A 27,745-nucleotide genomic window follows, 5' to 3' on the forward strand; every position below is an offset into this window, starting at 1 on the left:
TGTACCTAAAATGACAAAAATCGCTAAGATAATTCCAATTTATAAATCGGGCGACCGAAATGATATGAACAACTACCGGCCAATATCAATTCTACCCACTTTCTCTAAAGTATTGGAGAAGGTAGTATATAATAGATTAAGTGGCTATCTTGACAAATTTGATATTTTAGTTCCGTCTCAATACGGTTTCAGAAAAAAGAGTACAACTTGTATGGCGATACTTGACCTTATTGAGCAAATTAATGACTGTATTGAAGAGGGAAAATGTGGTGTTGGCATTTTTTTGGACTTATCAAAAGCATTTGATACCATTGATTTCGATATATTATTGCACAAATTGTATTACTATGGTATCAGAGGTTTAGCACTCGAATGGTTCAGAAGTTATCTATACGGAAGAAAACAGTATGTCTATGTCAATGATTGTAACTCTTCCTGTAAGCCTATAACCGTTGGGGTCCCCCAGGGCTCTATCTTGGGGCCACTCTTATTTATCTTATATATAAATGATTTTGTAAATTCATCTAAAATATTCCATAAAATCATCTTTGCAGACGATACTAATTTGTTTGCATCACATAGTAATCCAATTATTCTTCAAAATATAGTAAACTTAGAACTAATTAAAGTTGACACTTGGTTTAAATGCAATAAACTGTCATTAAATATTAGCAAAACTAATTACATAGTATTCAAATCAACCAATAATTTTCTTTTTAAAAACACTGATCTCTGTCTGATTAAAATAAATGAACAATTGATAAAAAGAGTGTTTTCCACTAAATTTCTGGGGGTCCTCATTGATGAATCTCTTACTTTTAAATGTCATATTGATCATCTTGTTACCAAACTTTCAAAGTATGTTGGCTTGTTTTATAAGATCAGACATTTTCTTCCTCTGTCTGCTCTTCTTGTGTTGTATAAAACTTTGTTTGAACCACATCTTAATTATTGTAATGTGATATGGTGCAACACCTACACAAGTCATCTTAAAAAACTTATATCATTACAAAAGAAAGCCATACGGGCTCTTTCCTGGTCAGAGATAAATTCTTCTTCATATCATCTATTTTATCGATTTGAGTTACTAAGAGTAGTTGAGCTAAATAAATATCATAATGCTTGCCTTATCTTTCAAACTGTAAATAATCTGAACTCTAGATTAAATAGTCTTATTCCTATCTACAGCCCCCAGCACACATACCAAACGAGAACTAAATCACTAATATATGGTAAATATCGTCGATATTTGCGCCCTAGTATGAGTGTTGCATGTAGGGGGCCCCAGATTTGGAACGGGATCAATGATGACATTAAGGTGTTGCCCTATATCTCCAACTTTAAAAAACAACTAAAAAATTATTATTTATCAACTTATATTTAATATATAACTGCTTTCTCATGGACCACTGGGATGTATGAGCATGAATGTATGTGTATGTAATGTATGTATGTCCTTGTGCGTTTTTCGTGTGTGCTCTGTTGTCATCTGCTGGTACCAGGTGGTGACCATGTATCTTTACCGTACCACTTTTCTCTTGTAAAATTACGGGCCCCCACCTATAAGCTTCTCTAGCTTCTTTGGGGGACCCATTCACTATACCTATTTGATTTTGTTCCAATGACTGCATTATTATACTTTTGGTATTTTGTGAATAAAAATGAAAATGAAATGAAATGAAATAATTAAAGTCACCATTGTGGAGATCAGTGTGTGTTTTAGTTGGGCTCTTGACCTTAAATTATTAACTTTAAGTTTTGTTTGGCTGCTGTACATGAGTTATAACAGCCAGATGAACAAAGAGAAAAGGTGATGTAATGGCGTTGGTTGTGTTTTAACATAATCATTATTTCACAATCATTTGACCTGAATCACTGAACTCATAGAGTCCAATTTATGAGTTAGGTGAACTATATTAATTATAGCAGCACTGGCCTTGTACGGCATAATATTTTTTAACTTTTACAATGTAAGGCAAATAATTTCTAAAAAGTTTCTCTTACATAAAAAGGAGACACACAGACATCAATAATCAGCCTGTGAATCTCAACAATGGTGACATTTATAAAGCATGTTGCAGTGCATTCTGGGTTCCACCAATCAAAACTCATTCATGGCTCCCATCATGCATTGCTGCATGAATAAATAATGAGCTTATGTTCAGAGGTGATCTGTTCGTCACCATTGCTGAAATTCATACGCAAAATCTTGATGTGTGTTTGTGCCTAAAAAAAAAAAAAGTATATATATATATATATATATTTTTTTTTTTTTATTATTGATTTGAACATTTGGATTTCATTGAAAAGGCTAAACATATTATACTGCTGTAATTAATAAAGTTAACTTAACTCATAAATTGGACTCTATATGAGGTTCAGTGATTCAGGTCTAATGATTGTGAAATAATGATTATGTTAAATCACAACCAACACCATCAGATCACCTTTTCTCTTTGTTCATCTGGCTGTTATAACTCATGTACAGCAGCCGAACAAAACTTAAAGTAAATGATTTAAGGGTCAAGAGCCCAACTAAAACACACACTGATCTCCACAATGGTGACTTTAATTATGGTTTTCTCCTTCAGTGATTCTGCTTGTTAACATCAGGTGTCTTCAATGTTGGCAATAAAATATATTTTGTACATTTTACTCATTTTAAATGGTTAACTTTTAAGGAATTCATTTGATTAATTATTACTCAATTCTAATTTGTTAAATTTAATTAATAATATTGCTTGTAATCTGTTGCCTCATTTTTATTAATTAGATATTAATAAAATCAATGTATTCTTTTTTACAGTGCACGGCCGATGGTGTTACGAGTGTAGACAAAATGCCCACTGCCCAGTGCTCATTCCTACACACAAACACAGCCCGTCACACAGGGCTCGCGCACATGAAATCGACCCAGATCGATTGCGCATTAAACGTGGTAAATGTGCCCACTGCCCAGTGCCCACAAACACTACGTTCCGCATATCTCAAGGTTTCTGTAAAAACAAAACCGTGCATTCGCTCTGCTCAGGCGGACAATGCTCTCAGTGTTGTAAATGTGCCCGCTATCCCGCACCCACATTCACACATAGACATGACAGGTCCTATGGGACTCGCCCAGCCCTCCCCCTCTCGGTTGACCACCGCAGAGGAGTCGAGCGCGGGCAATCTGCCCGCTGTTATCAGCGCGCCCTCTGCCTCGAATGTCATAAGCGCAACGCTTATGTTGCAGCACACCGATGCCCCTCTGTCGCTGAGCGACCAGAGAGCGCTCCGCATTCAGCCCCTAGCCATTCGTGCAGATGCATGGGCAAGGCTACCCGGGGGTTTTGAAGTGGGTTTTAGACATTAGGGATGGGCGATATATCGCATTACATTGTTATGCGTATCTCGTCAGTAAAGCCGGTTCCTTGATTAGTAGTAAATCGCCATCACCTGCTTTCAGATGGAGCGGCATTTACTACACAGCAAAACTCCAGTGTTAAATTAACACTCCTGGGAGTGTATATGAGTCCACACTAGGGCTGGGCGATATATCGCACGATATTGTTAGGCGCATCTCATCAGTAAAGCCGGTTCCTTGATTAGTAGTAAATCACTATCACCTGCTTTCAGATGGAGCGGTGTTAAATTAACACTCCTGGGGCTGGGAGTGTATATGAGTCCACACTCAAGAGTGTAAAGTGTTAAAATATGAGTGTTAAATTAACACTCAAGAGTGTTAAAGTCAATGGGATAATTAAGTGATTAATTAGTGATGATTGAGCATTATTGAAGACACCTGATGTTAACAAGCAGAATCACTGAAGGAGAAAATCACAAATTGTAAGCCACCGTTATGGTGATGGGTGTTTGCTTTAGTTGGACTCTTGACCATTATGATTACTTTAAATTGTACTATTGTTTGTCTGCTGTTATTGATTTATAACAGTAAAATGAACAAATTGAAGTGTGATCTGACGGTGTTGTTTATGTTTTGACATAATCATGCTGTGATCTATAAAATGAAACTTACTGAGATAGTTTGGTTTAACTTGTTAGCAGCAGCTTTGTGATTCTACAGCATATATATATGGTTATCAGTACTTTACTTATCCAAAATATTTAATAAACTTTGTTCTGATCAAAAGACTTTCAAATAGCTTCATTTAGAAACACAGACATCAATAATCAGCCTGTGAATCTTGGTGACAATGGTGACAATAATAAAGCATGTTGCAGTGGCTGCCACCAATCACAACTCATTAATGGCTCCCATCATGCATTGCGGTATGAATAAATTATGATCTGAATTGTCTATGTAATTTACTTTTCCTAATTGAATATTCTGCTCGTCACCATTGTTGAGATGCATAGACTGAATCTTGAAATCTGCGTGTGCCTAAAAGTACAATTTTTTTTTAAACAACTTTTAAAAAATCCTTTATATTACATAAAAAATTCTGAGCATTTACGCAGAATCACAGTTATGCTGTAACCAACAACATAAAGCGAAGTCAGAAAGAAGGATCTTAATGAATTCAGAGATCAAGTTCAAATGATGATTGTCATAATATAACCAACACCATCAGATCACTTTTTTTTTTTTCTTTGTTCATCTGGCAGTTATAACTCAGATATAACAGCCAAACAAAATCTAAAGTAAACATATAAGGGGTCAAGAGCCCAACTAAACCAAACACCCATCACCATAACGGTGGCTTACAATTTGTGATTTTCTCCTTCAGTGATTCTACTTGTTAACATCAGGTGTCTTCAATAATGTTCAATCATCACTAAATTAATCACTTAATTATCTCCCAGGAGTGTTAAATTAACACTGGAGTTTTTGCTGTGTACAAAGAGCCGTAGTTAACTGACAAGCTGAGCCATATCGCATTAATTATCGCTGGCGATACGTCTGCGATATTAATGCGATATGGCTCAGCTTGTCAGTTAACTACGGCTCTTTGTAGTAAATGCCACTCCATCTGAAAGCAGGTGATGGTGATTTACTACTAATCAAGGAACCGGCTTTACTGATGAGATGCGCCTAACAATATCGTGCGATATATCGCCCAGCCCTAGTCCACACTCAAGAGTGTAAAGTGTTAAATTAACACTCAAGAGTGTTAAAGTTAATGAGATAATTAAGTGATTAATTGAGTGATGATTGAGCATTACTGAAGACACCTGATGTTAATAAGTAGAATCACTGAAGGAGAAAATCACAAATTGTAAGCCACCGTTATGGCGATCAATGTTTGCTTTAGTTGGACTCTTGACTCTTATACATTCACTTTAAATTTTGTTTGTCTGCTGTTATTGATTTATAACAGTCAAATGATTATGTTTTGACATAATCATGCTGTGATCTGAAAAATTTAATTTATTGAGATAGTTTGGTTTAACTTGTCAGCAGCAGCTTTGTGATTCTACAACATATGACTTTCAGTATTTTTCTTATAATCCAAAATAATTAATAAATATTGTTCTGATCAAAAAACTTTCAAGTGAATTTATTTAGAAACACATACATCAATAATCAGCCTGTGAATCTCAACAATGGTGTCAATAATAAAGCATGTTGCAGTGGCTGCCACCAATCACAACTCATTATTGGCTCCCATCATGCATTGTGGTATGAATAAATTATGATCTGAATTGTAATTTACTTTTCCTAATTGAATATTCTGCTCGTCACCATTGTTGAGATGCATAGACTGAGTCTTGACGTCTGTGTGTGGCTAAAAGAAAGATTTTTTTTTTCAAAACAACTTTTAAGAAATCCTTTATATTATATCTCAAATTCTGAAAATTTATGCAGAATCACAGCTACACTGTAAAAAATAATACATTGATTTTATTGATATCTAATTAATAAAAATGAGGCAACAGATTACAAGCAATATTATTAATTAAATTTAACAAATTAGAATTGAGTAATAATTAATCAAATTAATTCCTTAAAAGTTAACCATTTAAAATGAGTAAAATTTACAAAATATCTTTTATTGCCAACATTGAAGACACCTGGTGTTAACAAGCAGAATCACTGAAGGAGAAAACCATAATTAAAGTCACCATTGTGGAGATCAGTGTGTGTTTTAGTTGGGCTCTTGACCTTAAATTATTAACATTAAGTTTTGTTTGGCTGCTGTACATGAATTATAACAGCCAGATGAACAAAGAGAAAAGGTGATCTGATGGTGTTGATTGTGTTTTAACATAATCATTATTTCACAATCATTTGACCTGAATCACTGAACTCATATAGAGTCCAATTTATGAGTTAGGTTTACTTTATTAACTATAGCAGCACTGGCCTTGTACGGCTTAATATTTTTAACTTTTACAATGTAATGCAAATAATTTCTGAAAAGTTTCTCTTACATAAAAAGGAGACACACAGACATCAATAATCAGCCTGTGAATCTCAACAATGGTGACATTTATAAAGCATGTTGCAGTGCATTCTGGGTTCCACCAATCAAAACTCATTCATGGCTCCCATCATGCATTGCTGCATGAATAAATAATGAGCTTATGTTCAGAGGTGATCTGTTCGTCACCATTGCTGAGATTCATACGCAAAATCTTGATGTGTGTTTGTGCCTAAAAAAAAAAAAAAAAACACCATAAATACATATTTATTTATTTTTTATTATTCATTTGATTATTTGGATTTCATTGAAAAGGCTAAAAATATTATACTGCTGTAATTAATAAAGTTAACTTAACTCATAAATTGGACTCTATATGAGGTTCAGTGATTCAGGTCTAATGATTGTGAAATAATGATTATGTTAAATCACAACCAACACCATCAGATCACCTTTTCTCTTTGTTCATCTGGCTGTTATAATTCATGTACAGCAGCCAAACAAAACTTAAAGTTAATAAGTTAAGGGTCAAGAGCCCAACTAAAACACACACTGATCTCCACAATGGTGACTTTAATTATGGTTTTCTCCTTCAGTGATTCTGCTTGTTAACACCAGGTGTCTTCAATGTTGGCAATAAAAGATATTTTGTAAATTTTACTCATTTTAAATGGTTAACTTTTAAGGAATTCATTTGATTAATTATTACTCAATTCTAATTTGTTAAATTTAATTAATAATATTGCTTGTAATCTGTTGCCTCATTTTTATTAATTAGATATCAATAAAATCAATGTATTCTTTTTTACAGTGTATGCTCTAACCAACAACATATATTTAAGTCAGAAATAAGGATCTTAATGAGTTCAGTGATCAAGTTCAAATGATGATTGTCATAATATAACCAACACCATCAGATCACTTTTTTTCTTTGTTCATCTGGCAGTTATAACTCAGATACAGCAGCCAAACAAAATCTAAAGTTAATAATATAAGGGTCAAGAGCCCAACTAAAGCAAACAATGATCGCCATAACGGTGGCTTACAATTTGAGATTTTCTCCTTCAGTGATTCTGCTTGTTAACATCAGGTGTCTTCAATAATGCTCAATCATCACTCAATTAATCACTTAATTATCTCATTAACTTTAGTGTGTTAAACACTCTTTAGTGTGGACTCATATACACTCCCAGGAGTGTTAAATTTGCTGTGTACAAAGAGCCGTAGTTAACTGACAAGCTAAGCCATATCGCATTAATTATCGCTGCCGATACGTCCGCGATATTGATGCGATATGGCTCAGCTTGTCAGTTAACTACGGCTCTTTGTAGTAAATGCCGCTCCATCAGAAAGCAGGTGAAGGCGATTTACTACTAATCAAGGAACCGGCTTTACTGACAAGATGCGCATAACAATGTGATGCGATATATCGCCCATCGCTACTAGACATTATAGAAAGAGGCTATTCGCTACAGTTTCGCCGACGCCCTCGCCGCTATGCGACGCGCGTCGAAACTACGGTAAAAACAGAAGTAGCACCACCTACTTCGAGCCGAAATTTTGAAACTGTTGAGCAAAGGGCCATAGAGCCTTTATCTCAAGCTCAGAGCGAAGGAGGGCTAGACAGCAGATACTTCCTGGTAATGAAAAAAGACGGGGGTCTCAGACCCATACTAGATCTAAGGCAACTGAACAGAGTGCTTGCGAAGCGACAGTTCAGAATGCTCACAACCAGAAAAATCCTCGCGCAGATTCGCCGAGGAGATTGGTTTGTGTCAATAGATCTGAAAGACGCGTATTTTCAAATACAAATAGCGTCACGTCACAGGCGACATTTGAGATTCGCCTTTGAGGGCCAGGCATATCAGTGCTAAGTCCTACCGTTCGGCTTGTCTCTAGCACCCCGTACATGTACGATGTGCATGGACGCAGCGCTCGCACCCCTCAGACTACAGGGCATGCGAGTATTGAACTACTTGGACGATTGGCTGATTCTAGCTCAATCTCACTCGGTGCTCATAGAGCACAGGACCATTTTGCTCGATCACCTCGAGAATCTGGGTCTCAGAGTCAATTGGGCGAAGAGTTCTCTGTCTCCCAGACAGATAATATCTTTTCTGGGCACAGAACTGGACTCGCTGTCTATGATAGCGCGACTGTCACCACAGCGTGTACTAGACAGTCAGCGCGCAGCGAGCTCTTTCCGCTGCGGCGCATCTGTCCTGCTCAAGAAATTTCAGAGGATGCTAGGTCTCATGGCCTCAGCATCATCAGTACTTCAGCTGGGCTTGCTTCACATGCGCCCGCTACAGTTCTGGCTGAAAGCGCGGGTACCGCGCCGAGCGTGGGCTTTCGGTCTGCTTCGTCTCAAGGTCAATCAGAAATGCATCGCAGCTCTGAAACCTTGGAAAGCAAACAACTGGTACCAATCAGGTGTAAGCCTGGGGACTTCCTCGAGTGTGAAGGTAGTGTCTACGGATGCATCCACCTCGGGATGGGGAGCACTGCTCAAGGGCAGACCGTTCTTTGGCCAATGGTCAGAACGGGAGAAGCTTCTACACATAAACTGCCTCGAAATGTTGGCAGTAGACAACGCACTGACGCGTTTTTGTCCCCAAATACGAGGACACCACGTCCTGGTCCGCTCGGACAACATGTCAGTGGTGTCCTACATAAATCGCCAGGGTGGCCTCAGGTCCCGAAACCTGCACAGGCTGACAGAACGCCTCCTGGTGTGGGCTCAGCGCAACCTGCTCTCGCTGAGAGCAGCGCATGTGCCAGGGCTCCTAAACGTAGGACCGGACTGACTGTCCAGGAACAGTGTTCCGACAGGCGAGTGGTCTCTACACCCACAGACAGTCCAGCTGCTGTGGAAGGAATTCGGCAGAGCGGAAGTAGACCTGTTCGCGTCTCAAGAAAACGCTCACTGTCTGGAATTTTTCTCCAAGAGCAGGGACGCGCTGGCTCATGTATGGCCCCGCCGCCCGCTCTATGCCTTTCCTCCCGTCTCTCTCCTGCCTCAGGTGATAGAACGGATCAGAGAAGGATGCTCAGTGCTACTCGTAGCGCCGTTCTGGAAAAACCAACCCTGGTTCCCAGTTCTGATGCAGCTAGCAAGCACTGCCCCATGGCCAGTGCCAGTGAGGAGGGACCTCCTCTCTCAGGCCGAGGGCTCGATTTGGCATCCGCGCCCAGAGCTGATAAGATTTCCAAGATGGCACCAGTGTGTGAGGCATGCCGTCTGCTTAGCGTTTTGTTTGTCTTTATATATTTATTTCCTACTTTTATTCGCCACTGTTCCTCCCTATGACCGCTTTCAACTTTTGGACATTTGATATTCAACTGAACAGTTATCAAAAAATGGATTGGGAGGATTTGATTATCATTCAACCAAATGTTTGGCGACTATACCTGCCTTCCTGTGCCGTTTTCCCTGTCCTCTACCGAGGAAACGCCGAAATCGCCGGAGACGTGGGAAGCGAGGAGGAGTTGCAGTAAGGCTGAAATTTCAGCTAATGCTCCAGCGGGCAGCTGATGGACGTCTGTTGCTTCCGATGGAACGTGGCTGGCGTGTCTCGTGGCGTTCACCAGAGCGAATGTACCGGATGATTCATCCTACGTGGTCAGTTTCTGTTTCGTTGTGTTCACCTGAGCGAGTGCACTGGAGGATTCATTCTGCATGGGTGATTAGCGGCTGTCGACCTTCCGCTGATGTTTTGCCACGGATACGACGCAGAAGTGTGAACTCCAACAATCTTCGACAACTTCAAAGCAGAATGCTCTTTTATGAAGTTACTTCACTTAAGGATATATTTAATGAGATTATGCCTGAAAAGGTTTTGGATTTTTTATCATGTGTTAATTTAAAAAATCTTATATAATATGACTTGATGTGTTTATTTGTTTTGTTTTATTGTATTTATATGATATTTGTATTTTTGTAATTGTACTTTTGCCATGAAAATAGCTTTAAGTGCTGACATGGCATTAAATAAAATAATCTGATCTGATCGACAACTTCATCATCAGCCACAACGGAGCTCAGAGCAGGTTTTATCCAGGATGGCACTGATAAATGCCCGATCACTGGTAAATAAGACTTTTATTCTAAATGACTTTGTTGTCTCAAATGATTTGGACATGTTATTAGTAACTGAGACATGGCTGAAACCTGGAGATCTGGCGCCATTGACTGAACTGTTACCTCAGGACTATCTATTTTTAAACTCCCCTTGGACTACGGGACTGGGTGGAGGATTAGTTTCTGTTTTTAAAAACAAACTTGCTTGCCAGTCACTGTCCACCAATGCATTAAAAAGCTTTGAATTACAGCTATTTAGATTAACTGTTGAAAATGCGGTTGTGGTGGCACTTATATATCGCCCTCCGAAATCCACAACAGATTTTATCAGTGAATTTGCTGAACTTTTAAGCGAACTTGTAACACAATATGATAGACTCTTAATCCTTGGTGATTTTAATATTCACATTTGCTGTGGTACTGATTCTTTGTCAAAGGAATTCGTAAATCTGATGGAATCATTTGAACTTTCTCAATGGGTAGTAGGGCTGTGCGATATATATCGTGAGATTGTTATGCGCATCTCGTCAGTAAAGCCGGTTCCTTGATTAGTAGTAAATCACCATCACCTGCTTTCAGATGGAGCGGCATTTAGGGCTGAGGAGATAATTAAGTGATTAATTTAGTGATGATTGAGAATTATTGAAGACACCTGATGTTAAAAAGCAGAATCACTGAAGAAGAAAATCACAAATTGTAAGTTACCATTAAGGTGATGGGTGTTTGCTTTAGTTGGGCTCTAGACCATTATATGTTTACTTTAATATTTACTGTTGTTTGTCTGCTGTTATTGATTTATAACCATTAAATGAACAAAGTAAAATGTTATGCTATACTGTTGGTTATGTTTTGACATAATCATGCTGTGATCTGAAAAAGGAAACTTATTGAGATAGTTTGGTTTAACTTGTTAGCAGCAGTTTAGTGATTCTTCAGCCTATGATTATCAGTATTTTACTTATAATTCAAAATGAAGTTCAAATGATGATTGTCATAATATAACCAACACCATCAGATCACTTTTTTCATTGTTCAACTGGTGATTATAATTCAGAAACAACAGACAAACAAAATCTAAAGTTAATAATATATGGTTCAAGAGTCCAACTAAAGCAACCATTGATCGTCATAATGGTAACTTACAATTTGAGATTTTCTCCTTCAGTGATTCTGCTTGTTAACATCAGGTGTCTTCAATAATGTTCAATCATCACTAAATTAATCACTTAATTATATCATTAACTTAAACACTCTTGAGTGTGGACTCATACACTCCCAGGAGTGTTAATTTAACACTGGAGTTTTTGCTGTGTACAAAGAGCCGTAGTTAACTGACAAGCTGAGCCATATCGCATTAATTATCGCTGGCGATACGTCCGCGATATTAATGCGATATGGCTCAGCTTGTCAGTTAACTAAGGCTCTTTGTAGTAAATGCCGCTCCATCTGCCCAGCTAACAATTTTTGGTTCCCATAACATTAGTTTTTGGTACCCAGAACATTCTCAGAATGTTAGTTTATGGTTCCCAGAACGTTATTTTTTATGGTAACCACCCAGCAACGTTCTGGGAACGTTATTTTATTGTTACATAAAAATAAAACCAAAAAAGAACGTTCCCCTAACGTAAGTATTTGGTTCCCAAAAAAATAACCAAAAAATAACATTAGGGGAACGTTCTGTGTTAACTGGGTGAAAGCAGGTGATGGTGATTTACTACTAATCAAGGAACCGGCTTTACTGACGAGATGCGCATAACAATCTCACGATATATATCGCCCAGCCCTAATGGGTAGATGGCCCTTCTCATGTACAGGGCCACACATTGGATTTGATTTTAACGCACGGACTATCTGTTTCTGACATAACAATGAGTGAACTTAATTTTTCTGATTATAAGCCAAAATGTCAGTATTTTTCACAAATAAATGAAAAATATAGACAAAAACCAAAGTTACTTTTTTCTACTATAAACTCTGCTTTAAATCCACCTATTAAAGCATATCCGGTACCTTCCCACCTAAATGGTGATGATTTTCTTAGATTTTTTTCTAATAAGATCGAAAATCAAAGGCCAGGTACTGATTAAAAGTCAGAACAATTATGACACTGCAAACACTCAGTTTATGCTACCTCCATGCTCCTCAGTCTGTCATGAGTTTGATCCTATTTCTATTTCACATCTACAAGAAATTATTACCCATCTTAGGCCTACAATGTGTTCATTAGACATTATTCCACCTCGTAGTTTAATACAACTTTTTGATACATTAGGACCAAGCTTACTCACCATTGTTAATAAATCACTTAGTTTAGGGATCTTTCCAGCTGATCTCAAAAATGCCTTAGTACTTCCATCAATCAAGAAACCAGATCTTGATCCTGCTGTTCTGAATAACTATAGGCCTATCTCTAATTTGCCTTTCATTTCAAAAATTCTAGAAAAAGTTGTATCAAATCAACTACATTCTTATTTAAATTTACATTCTATATATGAGAAGTTTCAATCCGGCTTTCGAGCACTCCACAGTTCCGAATCAGCACTACTGAAGGTTTTTAATGACATCTATCTGACAACAGATGCTGGAGATTCTATAATTTTAATGCTCTTAGATCTTAGCTCTGCCTTTGATATGGTGGACCATGATATTCTTTTGTCGAGACTCGAATATGATGTGGGGCTGAAAGGAACAGTATTTAAATTGGTTTAGTTCATATTTAACCGATCGAAGATTCTCTGTCCGTTTTGGCTCCTCTATGTCCTCTGTTGCTCACCTTCGATGGGGAGTCCCTCAGGGCTCAATCCTGGCCCCTACGCTCTTTTCCCTATATATGCTCTCTCTGGGATCCATATTTAAAAAATATGATGTGTCGTTTCACTGCTATGCAGATGACATTCAGATTTATGTCCCTATTAAACGGGCAGGAAAAAATTCATTCGAGCACCTGTTGGCGTGCCTAGACGAAATAAAGAAGTGGATGTCTGCAAATTTCCTAAAATTAAATGAAAATAAAACGGAACTTATACTCTTTGGTCCTTCTAAAAGTAGTTTAAACCACCTCCCTGAAGCATATACACTTTCTTTGCCAGTAAATACCTGTGTGAAAAACCTTGGTGTTTCATTAGATAGTTTTTTGAAACTGGATAAGCAAGTGAATTCTGTTGTCAGATCTTGTTTTTTCCATCTACGTATGCTGACTAAAGTTAAGCCTTTTCTATGTCCCCAAGCTTTTGAATGGGTGATAAATGCATTCCTGTCATCTCGACTGGACTACTGTAATTCTTTATACTATGGAATAAATTCAACAACTCTAACACGTCTTCAAATAGTCCAAAATGCAGCAGCGAGACTTTTAAAAGGCATTCGCAAACGTGAACATATTACCCCGATCTTAGCATCCCTTCACTGGTTGCCGGTTCGTTTTAGGGTTGATTTTAAAATTCTTTTATTTGTGTATAAATGCCTAAATAATCTAGCTCCCCTCTATCTATCTGAGCTCCTAGAGCATTACAATCCTTCCAGAGATCTACACAGAAACTTTTATCTATTCCACGGTACAGGTTAAAACACAGAGGTTATCATGCCTTTGCCATTGCGGGCCCGACACTATGGAATAGCTTGCCTAATCATGTTCGTTCTGCATCTGACTTGTCAGTTTTCAAGTCACGCTTGAAAACACACTTTTATTCACTTGCTTTTAATAACTTGTAACTTGTCTTTTAATTTTTATTGCTCTGTCTGTTGTGTGATATTTTATTGCTTTGTAAAGCACATTGGTCAGCTCGTCTGTATAAATGGTGCTATATAAATAAATCTTGACTTGATTTGACTTGACTTCATGTTTGGGCCATCAACGGGTGCCAGCTGACCTCCCAAGCGGAGTGTTAAACACGATCACGCAGGCTAGAGCTCCGTCTACGCGACGTCTCTATTCCTCGAAATGGTCAGTGCTCTCCAGCTGGTGCACAGCTCGTGGCGTGTCGCCCCCAGACTGTGGGGTGACGGAGGTTCTCTCCTTCCTACAAGAGCTGTTGGACAAGGGCAGGACCCCTTCCACGCTCAAAGTGTATGTGGCGGCCATAGCAGCGTTCTCAAAAACAACGCTGGGTCAGTCAGAAGGAACGATTTAGTCATCCGCTTCCTTAGAGGAGCTAAGAGACTGAATCCTCCCAGACGTCCCTCAGTCCCTGTATGGGGCCTTTCTACAGTGCTGGAAGCCATGAAAGGTGACCCATTCGAGCCTTTACAGGCAATTGATCTTAACCCTCTGGGGTCGGCGGTATCGCCGGCGATACCAGCTCACTTTTTTTTTATCAGTGTAAAAGAAACTCATAAATACTCCGTTGACTTTGATTTTCCATTGGAGTTTCATACATCAATCGATCCTGTTTAATGTGTTTTTTTTTTTGTGTATACTCACAATAAAAACAAAGTGTTGTGCTTTTCGCCAAATAAAGAAAAATAAACACGAAGCGATTTCTGCCTTCTCTCTGTCAGTTAAGTCCATTCTAAAATGCGTCCGAAAATGAACCATAACTCAGCGAATACTTCTCACACAGGCACGTGAGATATGTCTTTATGAAGCTTGAAATATCTTCTTTTAAATGAAGTAATTTATATAAAAAAAAAACAAATATTCTCAGCTTATGTAGTCCCTTTAAAAGCAAGGAGAGGTACCGTTTTTCCCTCTCCCTTCATTATCTCTAATGAGCTGAGGCAGCCCCGCCCCCAGCACTATTTACATGGTAAATAGTTTAGGTGATCTATGCATCGCACACGCCACCCCGATCAATGCCATAAAAGCACAGTTTCTTCATCAGACTCACTGATAGTTCATCACGTTTTGAGTATGGCACGCTTCTCCGGTAAAGACGCCCTTCAGATGATTCTGGACAGCGAGGAAGATGCACCTTTTCCTCAGAGGAAGATTGTAACTCGGACGACGAACGGCTGCATTTTGAAGAGCGAATTGATCCCGCCGAGGACACAATTTCAGAGTAAAGGCCATTGCACACTGAGTCCGAAATTCGCATCCGAAATTTTCGCACGTTAAAAAAAAAATTCGACCTCACGTTATGTCAATCATGCTTGCACACTGTCTACGAAACTTTCGTCCGTAAAAAAAAAATTCGGATTGGGTTCGATTTTCTGCGTTTTTCGCATCCACAGCCAGTGTTTTGTGAGGTTTTTTGAAAATTCAGAGCCACCGTACAAGCGAACGACAAAATCCAGAATGACGTCTGACAAGTTGATACACTTCGTCTCGCAGCACAAGTAGGCTACTGTATGAAAAACAAAATGCGGATTACAAAGACACTGAATAAAATATAACCTGTAGGCTATACAGCTGTTCTGTCTGCCCAGCGCTTCTGCCGGCCACGTGTGTGTGTGTGTGTGTGTGTGTGTCCGTCCATAGACGTAGCCTACTGCCAGTTTCTGTTCAGGATCGATTGGTTCACGGAAATTGGTGGTCTTCTTTTTAATATGTGGCTCCAGTATCGCTAGCAAAGCATCAAACTGTTCCACTGACATTCTGAGGTAAATTTTGAATCGTTTGGGATATTTCGCAACTCCTTGATAAGGAGGTGAAACTCTCCTTCCTCTCGGCGCAGTCTCAGGATTGGATGGACCCAATATTTCCTCTTTCTTTTTCTCTTTTTAAGAAGAAAGAGGGCAACAAATTCATCCTCACTGCTTGACGAATCCATTTAGTATTTTTTTGCGTTTTTTTCCGCAAAGGTTTAATAAATACGCATCGGACTCAGTGTGCAAGGTTTCTGTGCGTGACGAATTTTACTGCTGACGAACACGAAAAAACGCATACGAAAATTTCGGACTCAGTGTGCAATGGCCTTAAGTTTTACTGTTATATAATTATTTTTCTGATAATATAGAACTCGTATGAATTTTCAGACTATATTTTGCTTAGTTTTGGCTAGCTTTTGACATCTTACAAGATTGCCTTACAATATCCCTAACATTCGTGTATATGCTCAAGTGTAAACTTTTTCAATGTGATAGGCTATTACTCTCTAAACATATTTGTATATTAAATATATTTCACTCAGTTTTGATTAGCTTATAACACTGATTATCATGCTAAAATACTGCCTTATGTTTAATGTAGCTTATTTGCGAATATCTGCTTAAGTGTAATGTGATTTAGTCTAAATATATTTCAGCCTCCGGTAAAATATGTGATAGCCTAGGCCTACTGTCTAAATACTAGACATTATATATATATATATATATATATATATATATATATATATATATATATATAAATGTATGGTTTTGGTTATACTATGACACTGCTTATCATGCTTCAATACTGCCTTATGCACAGATGTTTGTGAATACAGGTGTAAATGTTTGAAATGTGTTGATGTGTCGTTCGCGAACGTTCATTGCGTGCGTCACTAAATGCGTGCGGTTTATATGGCCCATAAACAGATAGCCTACTCGCGGTGATATTTCTCTGTCCTATGGACCATCAACAGATATATACATACATTGTGCGTCCATAACAATTAATTGCCCATCAGTTTACTTTGGAAATTGTATGCTAACAGTTTTTTTTTTTTTTGTTGTTGTTGTTTTTTAGGAATGTGGCTGCAGCTAGCTCTCCTTCTCCAGCACCTCGCAAAGGGGCATGCAGGTGTCGTTCAGTTCTCAGTGTGATGGAGAATCTTCCCGAGTAAGTCCACAGACATAATATTTACAGATGAAATATAATTGTTTACATCGTCATAATATAAAAGTACATATTCTTGTGTGATATTACAAAAACTGTTGTCTTTTTTTTATCCATGGCCATTAGTGATCGATAATGATAATATTACAGTGTCTTTGATTGTGTTATCAGTATGCTCACAGTGTGTTTTGTTTTGTTTTTTACAGATGTGACAATGAACTTGTCCAAGCACCTGTCCCGAAGAGAGCAAAGGCTAACCAGCAGGCAAGCAACAGGCAGTCCACTCTGGCATGGAAAACAGAGACTGATGTTGACATGGTTCCCGCATCAACGGGGAATAAGCATTTACTGTGAGATACCTGCCTTTACTTTTGTTTATCGCTCACAATTGCTTTGTTTATAGCAGACTGATTATTTTTTTTTATTTTGCTCACATTTGATTTGCTTAGAGCAAATTTAGAACATTTAGTTCCTCCACATAGAGGAATTACAATAAAACAGATTGAAAAACAAAACCTTTGAATCTCCTCTCATTCTTTGTTCTTTGTTCAGGCTGCCTCACTTGATGGCCCATTAGCCATAGGGAGAGTGTCTGTCACACCCCTGGTCTGAATCTCATTCATATTGATAGTCCATTACCACTCCCACGCATAAACCTCTTCTGACAAAATAACTGACTTACAAAGTTTAAATCAATGTATTGTTTTTATGTGAACGATTAGGCAGGATGATTTTCACATAATTTTGAAGAAAAAACTCGACATGTATGTAGGCGACGACATACATTAGTCAGAAGTCTTATTGGCACATATTTAGTATGTGTTTTGTGGCCTTATTTCAGAAACTTTATTTTTTCGTTTTTTCAATAACCATGCATAAACATTATTCTCTCAAAAATGCAAACATATACATGCATGTTGATCACATATGATGGTAGCCCTGTTTGTGCTATATAGAGTGAATTTACACCTTTGCCATTAACATGTTTATAAATAACTGAAAAAAGCACAAATGTCAGAGCATGTCAGAACACCTCCAGGGCCCAGAAAACCCCTCAGACCCCAGAGGGTTAAACACCTGTCTTTCAAGACAGTGTTTCTTCTGGCTCTCGCTTCAGTGAAGCGCATAGGGGACTTACACGCACACAGTAAGCGCGACGTGCATGGAGTTTGGGCCTAATGACTCTAGAGTTATACTTAAACCTAAGCACGGTTATGTTCCAAAATCCCTCAACACACCGTTTAGGGCGCAGGTCATTTCCCTGTCAGCCCTACCGGTCTCTGACGAGGAGGGAGACACGAGCTTCCTTTGCCCGTCAGGGCATTAAGAGCTTATGTGTCTCGCATGTCTGTTTTCAGACAGACAGAGCAGCTCTTTGTTTCACTCTACGGACGTTCTAAGGGACTTGCCGTGTCGAAACAGAGCCTATCCAGTTGGATAGTTGATGCTATAGCCCTGGCTTATACCTCTAAGGGCTTACAGTGCCCATTAGGTGTCAGAGAGCACTCCACGAGAGGCGTGGCCTCGTCGTGGGCTTGGTCTAGTGGGATTGCCTTGCAAGATATCTGTATGGCAGCAGGCTGGGCCTCCCCGTCTACATTTATAAGGTTTTATAACCTAGAGGTTCCCGCCTTGCAGGCTAAGCTGCTTTTGGTCTAAAATCGGTACTGTCTGCCCCGATGTGTTCGGCCCAGAATACTGAAACTGCTTGAGCAAATGCTCGCTGATTGATCGCGCAGCTCTATGGGCAGTGTGTAAGATCCACTATATTCGTCAGTCCAGGCCGGGGGTCGTCCTGACTGTGCGAAACATCATCAGTATAATTACTCCTTTAGGATGTTATATTATTACAGGATTGATGCTATACTAGCCACTCTTTCCTGGACTCTCTGTGAGTCCCTTATGATCATGTACTATATGAGCCCGGGCACTTGCCCTTTGGGACTTTGGTGCTGGATCTTAGCATGCACGGCGTTTTACACTGTTTCCCCTAGACTGACGCAGTACGAGAGTACCTCTCGGAAGAGAACGTACTCGGTTACTAACGTAACCTCGGTTCTCTCTAGAGAGGAAACGAGTACTGCGTATCTTGCTGTGCCTGCACACGCTCTGGTTCGCTTCGGCGATGAAAAACCGGTAAGCTAGCCTGTCGAAGCTATATTTATAGCCCTAGGCCACGCCCGTCTTGGCGGGACGTGACGTATTGGGCGCGAAGCGCCCCCATTGGAGCTGACGTCACGAAAGGGCCTTATCGATAGGCTGCTGCAGTTGGAGCCGTCTCGCCTGTGTCTGCATGCTGCCACAACGCGTTTTACATTATTTCAAAATTAAGGATAATTTTTGGCTTCAGTATCTCGCGGAAAAGAGATTTTCCCCTAGCGTAAGACTTACGCAGTACTCGTTTCCTCTCTAGAGAGAACCGAGGTTACGTTAGTAACCGAGTACATTTCCTGTTGTTGGTTTTATAATCATCATGAAACAGACTGATTTACTGAGGTTTTTTATAATCTAACAATTATGTTGTTCTATTAATATAATCACATTACAAACCCTGTGTTACTGCAGCATGAGATCTAGTAATATTATAACAATAAATTAAGACTTTAAAAGACAAACATGAGCACGAAAAAAACAGTTTATGATGACACACACAGACATCAACAATCAGCGTATGAATCTCAACAATGGTGACAATCAAAAGTACCTCGCTGCAATGCATGCTGGGTACCAGCATAGTACAAAACTCCCAGCATGCATTGCAACATGAATAAATTATGCAGCTGAATTGTCCTATAATTTTGTTTTATTCTAAATATTTGCTTTTATTTTTTGTTGTTGTTTTTGTTGTGAAGTAGCTTTTCAGTGATGTTCTGAATTGATCTGTTTATCTAAATATATGTGATTGTCACCATTGTTGAGATTCATACGCTGATTGTTGATATCTGTGTGTGTCAGAATAGGCCGATTGTTATATTGCTAGATCTCATACTGCAGAAACACAGGGTTTGTGATGTGAATATATGAGTGGAACAACATAATTGTTAGAATATAAAAAACCTTTGTGAATCAGTCTGTTTCATGATGAATATAAAACCAGCAACAGGCAACCATCATCACCTGATCTCATTTCACTTTAGCTTTCTTTGCTGCTGCAAATGTGTTTGACAAACACACTGTCATAGCAGCCAAAAAAGACATAATATATAGAGTTAGAGTTTAGAGCCCAACTAATGGAAATACTAATCACTGTTATGGTGACTTCAAATGAAACACAGAGTTAAATCCGTGTTAATTCTCAAAAAAACTTTTGTAGATGTCTGACAGAAATAAAGTAAGTCTGGTTAGTAATAAGTGAAGCTGGTAATGCTGTTTGTGGAGTTGTTTAATCCTCCTGTAATGAGATCTTCACAGATTTAATGTCTTCTTTTCTCTTCAGTTGATTTTATCTAAGGCTGTGGCTGAAATTACTATTTTTTGGCTACGATAAGGTCCAGTTCTGGTTTATATCTTTGCTCTTGGCTGACATGTTCCAATCGCCTGGATTTGCTAATTCAGCCAGGAGATAGAACTAATTAGTGAAATCAGCTGACTGAGTTCATGGGTGGAATAAACATATGGCAGGACTTTTACTCTTTGGCCCCTGGATTTCCCACCTCTGCATATATGTACCTTTTTGAGGGTCCAAAGGGTACATATATGTTCCTGAGCATTAAAAGGTACATATATGTACCATTTCTTTTAAAGGTTAAGGTACAAAGCAACAACTCCAGTGTCTGCTACTTGGGCGCAGAGATATCACGCAACACATGAAATCCCACGACTTCCGTCAACATACCGGCGTGAATAGTAGCTGGCTATTTTTCCTACAGTACATGAATTGAGATGAACATGGCTGATTTTGTGAGAGATGAGACAGTCAAGATCCAGAACCATACCTCTATGAACCAGAGTTTTCAGAAGATGAGCTGCGTGCTTTGGAAATAGAACGACGGGGGGGGAGGTTGCGATCGCTCAACAGCCTGAGGACGTGAGGATGAGAGCCAACACGAACTGGTGGTGTGAATATGGGGGAATATGCCAATCTTTAACGACATAACATCTCGTTATTACGAGAAAAAGATGTCGTTTTAACGACATAAGATCTCATTATTACGAGAAAAGATGATGTTAAAACGACATAAGATCTCGTTATTATGAGAAAATATGTTGTTTTAACGACATAAGATCTCGTTATTACGACATAATTGAGGGGAACAAATAATATGTATGTGGCAGCAATGCGTCACCGTACATTTTAAATAATTGGTTATAACAATTTAATTAAACCATTAAAAAGGAATCAAGAAAATAAACTTTTGGGAGATGCGAGAGCAAAGTAGTCCAGTGATAATTAACAGGCAGCCATGGTGAACACAATAACCGGAAGACGCAGTACACTGCTTCAGCAATTTTTCGCGGCTACTTCCGGCGTTCTATTGTGATGCGATAAAGGCCTATTGGACTAGTTGACACAAGTGCTTCAGGCATCACGCAGGGGCGTTCTCAAAGCGTCATCGACGCATCACGAGTTCCCTTGAAAGGGAACTTATTTAAACATTTAAATAACTTCAATTCTTAAGAACTGCATTTTGTCATGATCAAATTAATCTCCAGCAATTTTACATAGTTACAATAGGCAACAATAAAATAAAATGAAATGAAATAAAATAAAATAAATGAAGAAACATCAATACATAATGAAATTGACCCTTCACTAAGCCCCGTCCTTACCCAGCCAGCACAGCCATGTGGGGCCCAAATGGGTTTGACCTGGGCTATCTAACTGGGACCCAGCCAGTTTTGTCCTCGGTTTCCATGTTGGCCCCACACGGGTTTGCCCAGATGAAATGAACACTGCTTAGTGTGCACAGTAGGGCTGTTAAATGTAACACTTAATCAGTGTTGGAGGTAATGAGATAATTAAGTGATTGAATAATGATTGTGCATTAATGATGAACACCTGCTGTTAACAAGCAGAATCACTGAAGGAAAGAGAAACACAAGAACTACTTCCAGCCACAGCCTTGGATGAAATCAACTGAAGATAAAATACATTAAATCTCTCAAGATCTGATTAAACAACTCCACAAACAGCATTACCAGCTTCACTTATTACTAACCAGACTGACTTTATTTCTGTCAGACGTCTACAGAAAAGAATTAAGAAGAGGTTTAGATGTTGATTACTTATTTGAAAGTAATAGTTTGATTTGATGTTACCATTGTGGCGATCTGTGTGTGCTTTAGTCAGGCTCTTGACTTTTTAACATTAGTTGTTCTCTGGCAGCTGTGTCTGTTTCTTATGGCGAGAACAGCAAGAGAAAATATGATCAGATGCCGTAAGCTGATTGATGATATGAATATGATCGTCATACAGTGGCTTAACTCATTGATTATTTTTGAGGTTCATACGGGTAGTATGTTATTCATTTTGTTTTATTGTTGTGATTCTACAGCAAGAGATCCAGCACAGTTTAATCAGAACATCAAATGATTTTTAAAACACCATTTACACATGTTGGACTACAGAAAGTTCCACTTGCACAGAGACATCAAGAATCAGCATATGAATCTCAACAATGGTGACATGCTTCATGCTGCAATGCATTCTGAGTGCATCATACAAAACTTATCCATGGCTCCCAGAATGCATTGCAGCATGAAGCATGTCACCATTGTTGAGATTCATATGTTGATTCTTGATGTCTGTGTGTGAGTAAGATTAGGAGGAGCCCAAAATATGTAAATGGAGTTTTAAAAATCATTTGACGTTCTGATTAAATTCTATTATTATCTTGTTGTAGAATCACAACAATAAAACAAAATGAATAACACACTACCGAATGAACCTCACAAATAATCAATGAGTTAAGCCACTATATGACGATCATATTCATATCATCAATCAGCTTACAGCATCTGATCATATTTTCTCTTGCTGTTCTCACCATAACAAACAGACACAGCTGCCAGAGAACAACTAATGTTAAAAAGTCAAGAGCCTGACTAAAGCACACACGGATCGCCACAATGGTAACATCAAATCAAACTATTACTTTCAAATAAGTAATCAACATCTAAACCTCTTCTTAATTCTTTTCTGTAGACGTCTGACAGAAATAAAGTCAGTCTGGTTACTAATAAGTGAAGCTGGTAATGCTGTTTGTGGAGTTGTTTAATCTGATCTTGAGAGATGTAATGTATTTTATCTTCAGTTGATTTCATCCAAGGCTGTGGCTGGAAGTAGTTCTTGTATTTCTCTTTCCTTCAGTGATTCTGCTTGTTAACAGCAGGTGTTCATCATTAATGCACTATCATTATTCAATCACTTAATTATCTCATTACCTCCAACACTGATTAAGTGTTACATTTAACAGCCTGTACTGTGCATACTAAGCAGTGTTCATTTCATCTGGGCAAACCCATGTGGGGCCAACATGGAAACCGAGGACAAAACTGGCTGGGTCCCAGTTAGATAGCCCAGGTCAAACCCATTTGGGCCCCACATGGCTGTGCTGGCTGGGTAGTTACTGTTGCTACGCCTGTCAAGCTTTTGCGCCTGGCACGTCTATTACAGTATGTATGCACCGGTTTCAGACATTCCCAAGGAGATAATTAGTCATTTTTGGCGAACAGGTGAAAATCTGAGAGAGCAAGACAAAAGGGACTGCAGTATGCATTCGAGGGATATATCCACGACATAATATGCAAACGATTAGAGAATAATTTCATCAAAATTGAAGCTAAAGCCTAGATCGTTAGGTCCCAGCGCAAGCAGCAGCGCCTCATACGCTGACCATTCAAATGGGAAACACACAAATTGAGGAACAGCTATGTGCATGCACAGCAGGGTGAGTGAAATTTGAAAATCTAATATTTATAAATCAAACAGCTTATCCATAAGTATTGTGGAATAAACACAAGACATTAGCCTGACCACTTTGCAATGATAACATTCTTCCGCTTATATTTTTAGTGCGCCAGGCTACAGCTCACACGTCGTGGGTCACATAACGTTACTGTTATGAACTGATTAAGTTTGCATACCAACCTTTTCCTTGGAGATCTCCGGCAAGCCCCCTGATGTTCCCTCCTTTTACTAACTACCTTTTACTTATACTAGAACTAACACCGGGAGAGTCGCGATCGGATTGGGGTACTAGTTTAGCCGTCGATTAACAAAATGCTGAAATATATTTTTAAGTAACGTTAAGTTATGTCAGTGAGCCTCTGTCTTGCCTTTAATCACACGATCCACTTGATCCACGAGCTGGACAATAACTTTATTCTAGAGCTGCTACAAAGCCAAAACACTTTACTTTTAATTTCCTATTATCAATGTAAAGCTGCTTTGGAACAATCTACATTGTTAAAAACGCTATATAAATGAAGATGACGCCCGGCATTTCTCCCCTTGGGTTTTAGGTTTCGAGAAGGGAACAAAATCCACCACCCCGTCCAAACTTTAAGGATACCGGGTATCAGATTTGCACAATCCATACGCATAACGCATGGGCATGTTTCCCTCGCTCGAAAGCTTGCCAGACCTCCCGCGCCTAGTTACGGTTGCTAAGCCACGATTGGCCAGTGGTGGTTTTCGGGCGTGGCTTAGCGAAGGGTCAATTGAACTAAAATATTGAATCTATGACGTAGCCAGAGACAAGACAGAACGCACTCACCCAGAGTTATGTTAACACTGTTGCTCCAAGGTGACCTGATAGTGTTGTATTGGTATGAGTATTGACAGCTGTAGTTGCCCTGATGTGTGATGTTTACATTAACAATGTTGAAAGTCACATTAGATGCATGTTTCTGGGAGGATATAGATGTTCCGTTTTTGAAGAGCTGGAATTCAGCATCAACACCGCACCTTGGTTTAGGTGTTGTGCATACGAACTGGATATTTTCTCCATGAGAAACAACTGAATGTGTGGAGGTCAGGGAAAGTGTGGGCATCTGCAGCTCACCTGCAAAAGAAACAAGACAATGTGATATAAAGGATGAAATTAATCAACTGTAATGGTTTAAAGTAATTTCCTCCAAAATAATGTGTTTCTAAAGATTTAGCTCACCTGAACAAACAACACCAGCATCTTCACCATGAAAACAGTTATGTGTTCCTAGTCCATGGTGTGAACATTGTGTGAGGCTTCTCTCACTTTCCAAGCATTTGACATTATCCAGCCAGATTGGCCCACTGCCTTGACCAAAGGTGGCCATAATAGGTGCACTGATGGCTGATCCACACTGTAACTGTCTGCACACCACATCAGCATCTTTCATGTCCCAGGCATCATCGCATACTGTTCCCCACTGGCCATTATGATGGATCTCCACTCTCCCACAACATGAATCAAACCCATTAACCAACCTTGTGTCTGATAGATGGCATTAAAAAATAAAAGTACAATGTGATTAAAATTTTATTTTTTGGTCTATCAGTGTAATGCATGTGTTTGACATTGTTAGGAGTCCCTATTGTTTTCATTAGTTTTCTATTTCTGAGAAAAACAAATATGATTTACCTTGCACACACACTGTAAGAATTAAAATCGTTAAAAAAAATACATAAAAAAGGTCAATGACTGTCAACTACGGCTGCCAAACAAAACCTAATTTAAGTAAAAAGTAAAATATCCTAATTTATATAAAATACATACTAAAGTTCGTATTGAGAATTAACAGAGATTTAGATGTAGATTTTTCATTGAAAATAATAAAGTTTGTCACCATGTCACCATTATGTAGGTCATTGAGCACATTTGCTGAACACTGTCAGAAATAGGGGTACAGTAGGAATCCATTTCTGTCCCCAAAAGTACAATCTACAATAATGTACCCCATAGGGCTTATTATTGAACCTCAAGCTACACATATATACACCCTTTGAGGGTCCAAAATGTACATATATGTTCCTCAGCATTAAAAGGTACATATATGTACCATGTATTTTAAAGGTTAAGGTACAAAGCAACAACTCTCTAAATGAACTCTCCTGGGAGTGTATATGGCTCCAGACTCAAGAGTGTTAAAGTGTTAAAATATGAGTGTTAAAGTTAATGAGCTAATTAAGTGATTCATTGAGTGATGATTGATCATTATTGAAGACACCTGATGTTAACAAGCAGAATCATTGAAGGAGAAAATCTTTTTTTTTAAGACACCGTTATGGTGAGCAGTGTTTGCTTTAGTTGGGCTCTTGACCCTTAAACTGTTAACATTGGATTTTGTTTGGTTGTTGTATCTGAGTTATAACAGCTAGATGAACAAAGAGAAAAGTTGATCAGGTGGTGTTGATTATGTTTTGACATAATCATAATTTGACCTGAGTCACTAAAGTCATTTAGAGTCTAATCTCTGACTTAAATGTATACTGTTGATTATAGCATAAGATCCAGAATTTTCTAAAGAATTTCTTTAAAGTTGTTCTGGTAAAAAATATACATGTATATATTATAGGCACACACAGATATCAAGAATCAGTGTATGAATCTCAACAATGGTGACAAACAGAATATTCAACTAGGGAAAGGAAATTACTAAGACAATTCAGATCATAATTTATTCATACCGCAATGCATGATGGGAGCCATGAATGAGTTTTCATTGGTGGCACCCAGAATGCACTGCAACATGCTTTATTATTGTCACCATTGTTGAGATTCACAGGCTGATTATTGATGTCAGTGTGTCTAAATAAAGTAATTTTAAAAGTCTTTTGATTAGAACAACTTTTTAAGAAATATTTTGGATAATATCGAAAATGCTGAAAATCATTTGCTGTAGAATCACAGGGTTGCTGTAATCAACAAGGTAGACATAACTCTCTAAATGAGATTCAGGTCAAATTATGATTATGTCAAAACATAACCAACACCACCTGATCAACTTTTCTCTTTGTTCATTTGAGAGTTATAACTCTAAATACAGCAAAACTAAATCTAAAGTAAATGATTTAAGGGTAAAGAGGCCAACTAAAGCAAACTCTGATCACCATAACGGTGTCTTAATAAATTTGATTTTCTCCTTCAGTGATTCTGCTTGTTAAAGGAACACTCCACCGTTTTTTGAAATAGGGCTCATTCACCTTCTTTCCTACATTTAGATAGGTGGGCAAATGCATTTTTGTCTCAGTGCATGGATTGTTTTAGTTTGACAGGGTCGGCACAAGCTTAGATTATCTTAATGAATGGAATCATGTGTTGCCAGCTAGCATGTCCTGAGTAAAAGTGATAAAAAAAAAAAACACCTAATTACTTCTTGTGGCCTGCGTATTCACAACGAGTACAAATAGCGATGCAGATTAACACTAGGCGATTTCCTAGGCAGATATTGACTTGGGACTATATTAGGGTGAAGCACAGACGAGGCACTGATACTTGGGCGCAGAGATATCACGCAACACATGAAATCCCACGACTTCCGTCAACATACCGGCGTGAATAGTAGCTGGCTATTTTTCCTACAGTACATGAATGGCGATGAACATGGCTGATTTTGTGAGAGACGAAGAGGGTGACTTTAGGGCTGGGCGATTTAAATCGCGATATTGTTATGCGCATCTCATCA

General features: G+C 38.6%; 1 protein-coding gene across 7 annotated transcripts in view; it reads right to left on the reverse strand.

Annotated features, from left to right (window-relative positions):
• The window catches only part of LOC311277225 (scavenger receptor cysteine-rich domain-containing group B protein-like), a 173,013-nt gene that overhangs the window by 72,176 nt on the left and 73,092 nt on the right, over positions 1–27,745 (reverse strand). For 5 of the 7 annotated variants that reach the window (XM_084387461.1, XM_084387457.1, XM_084387459.1 and 2 more), the window contains exons 6-7: positions 25,249–25,554; positions 24,856–25,143 (exon numbers count right to left, since the gene is read on the reverse strand). The exons of the other annotated variants lie outside the window; for them this stretch is intronic. In XM_084387461.1, the coding sequence (XP_084243587.1) occupies positions 24,856–25,143; positions 25,249–25,554 (594 nt within the window). The remainder of the gene's footprint in view (positions 1–24,855; positions 25,144–25,248; positions 25,555–27,745) is intronic. 7 annotated transcript variants of the gene reach the window in all.

This window comes from Rutilus rutilus (genome assembly GCF_951802725.1).
Source record: "Rutilus rutilus genome assembly, chromosome: 1".
NCBI classification, from domain to species: domain Eukaryota; kingdom Metazoa; phylum Chordata; class Actinopteri; order Cypriniformes; family Leuciscidae; genus Rutilus; species Rutilus rutilus.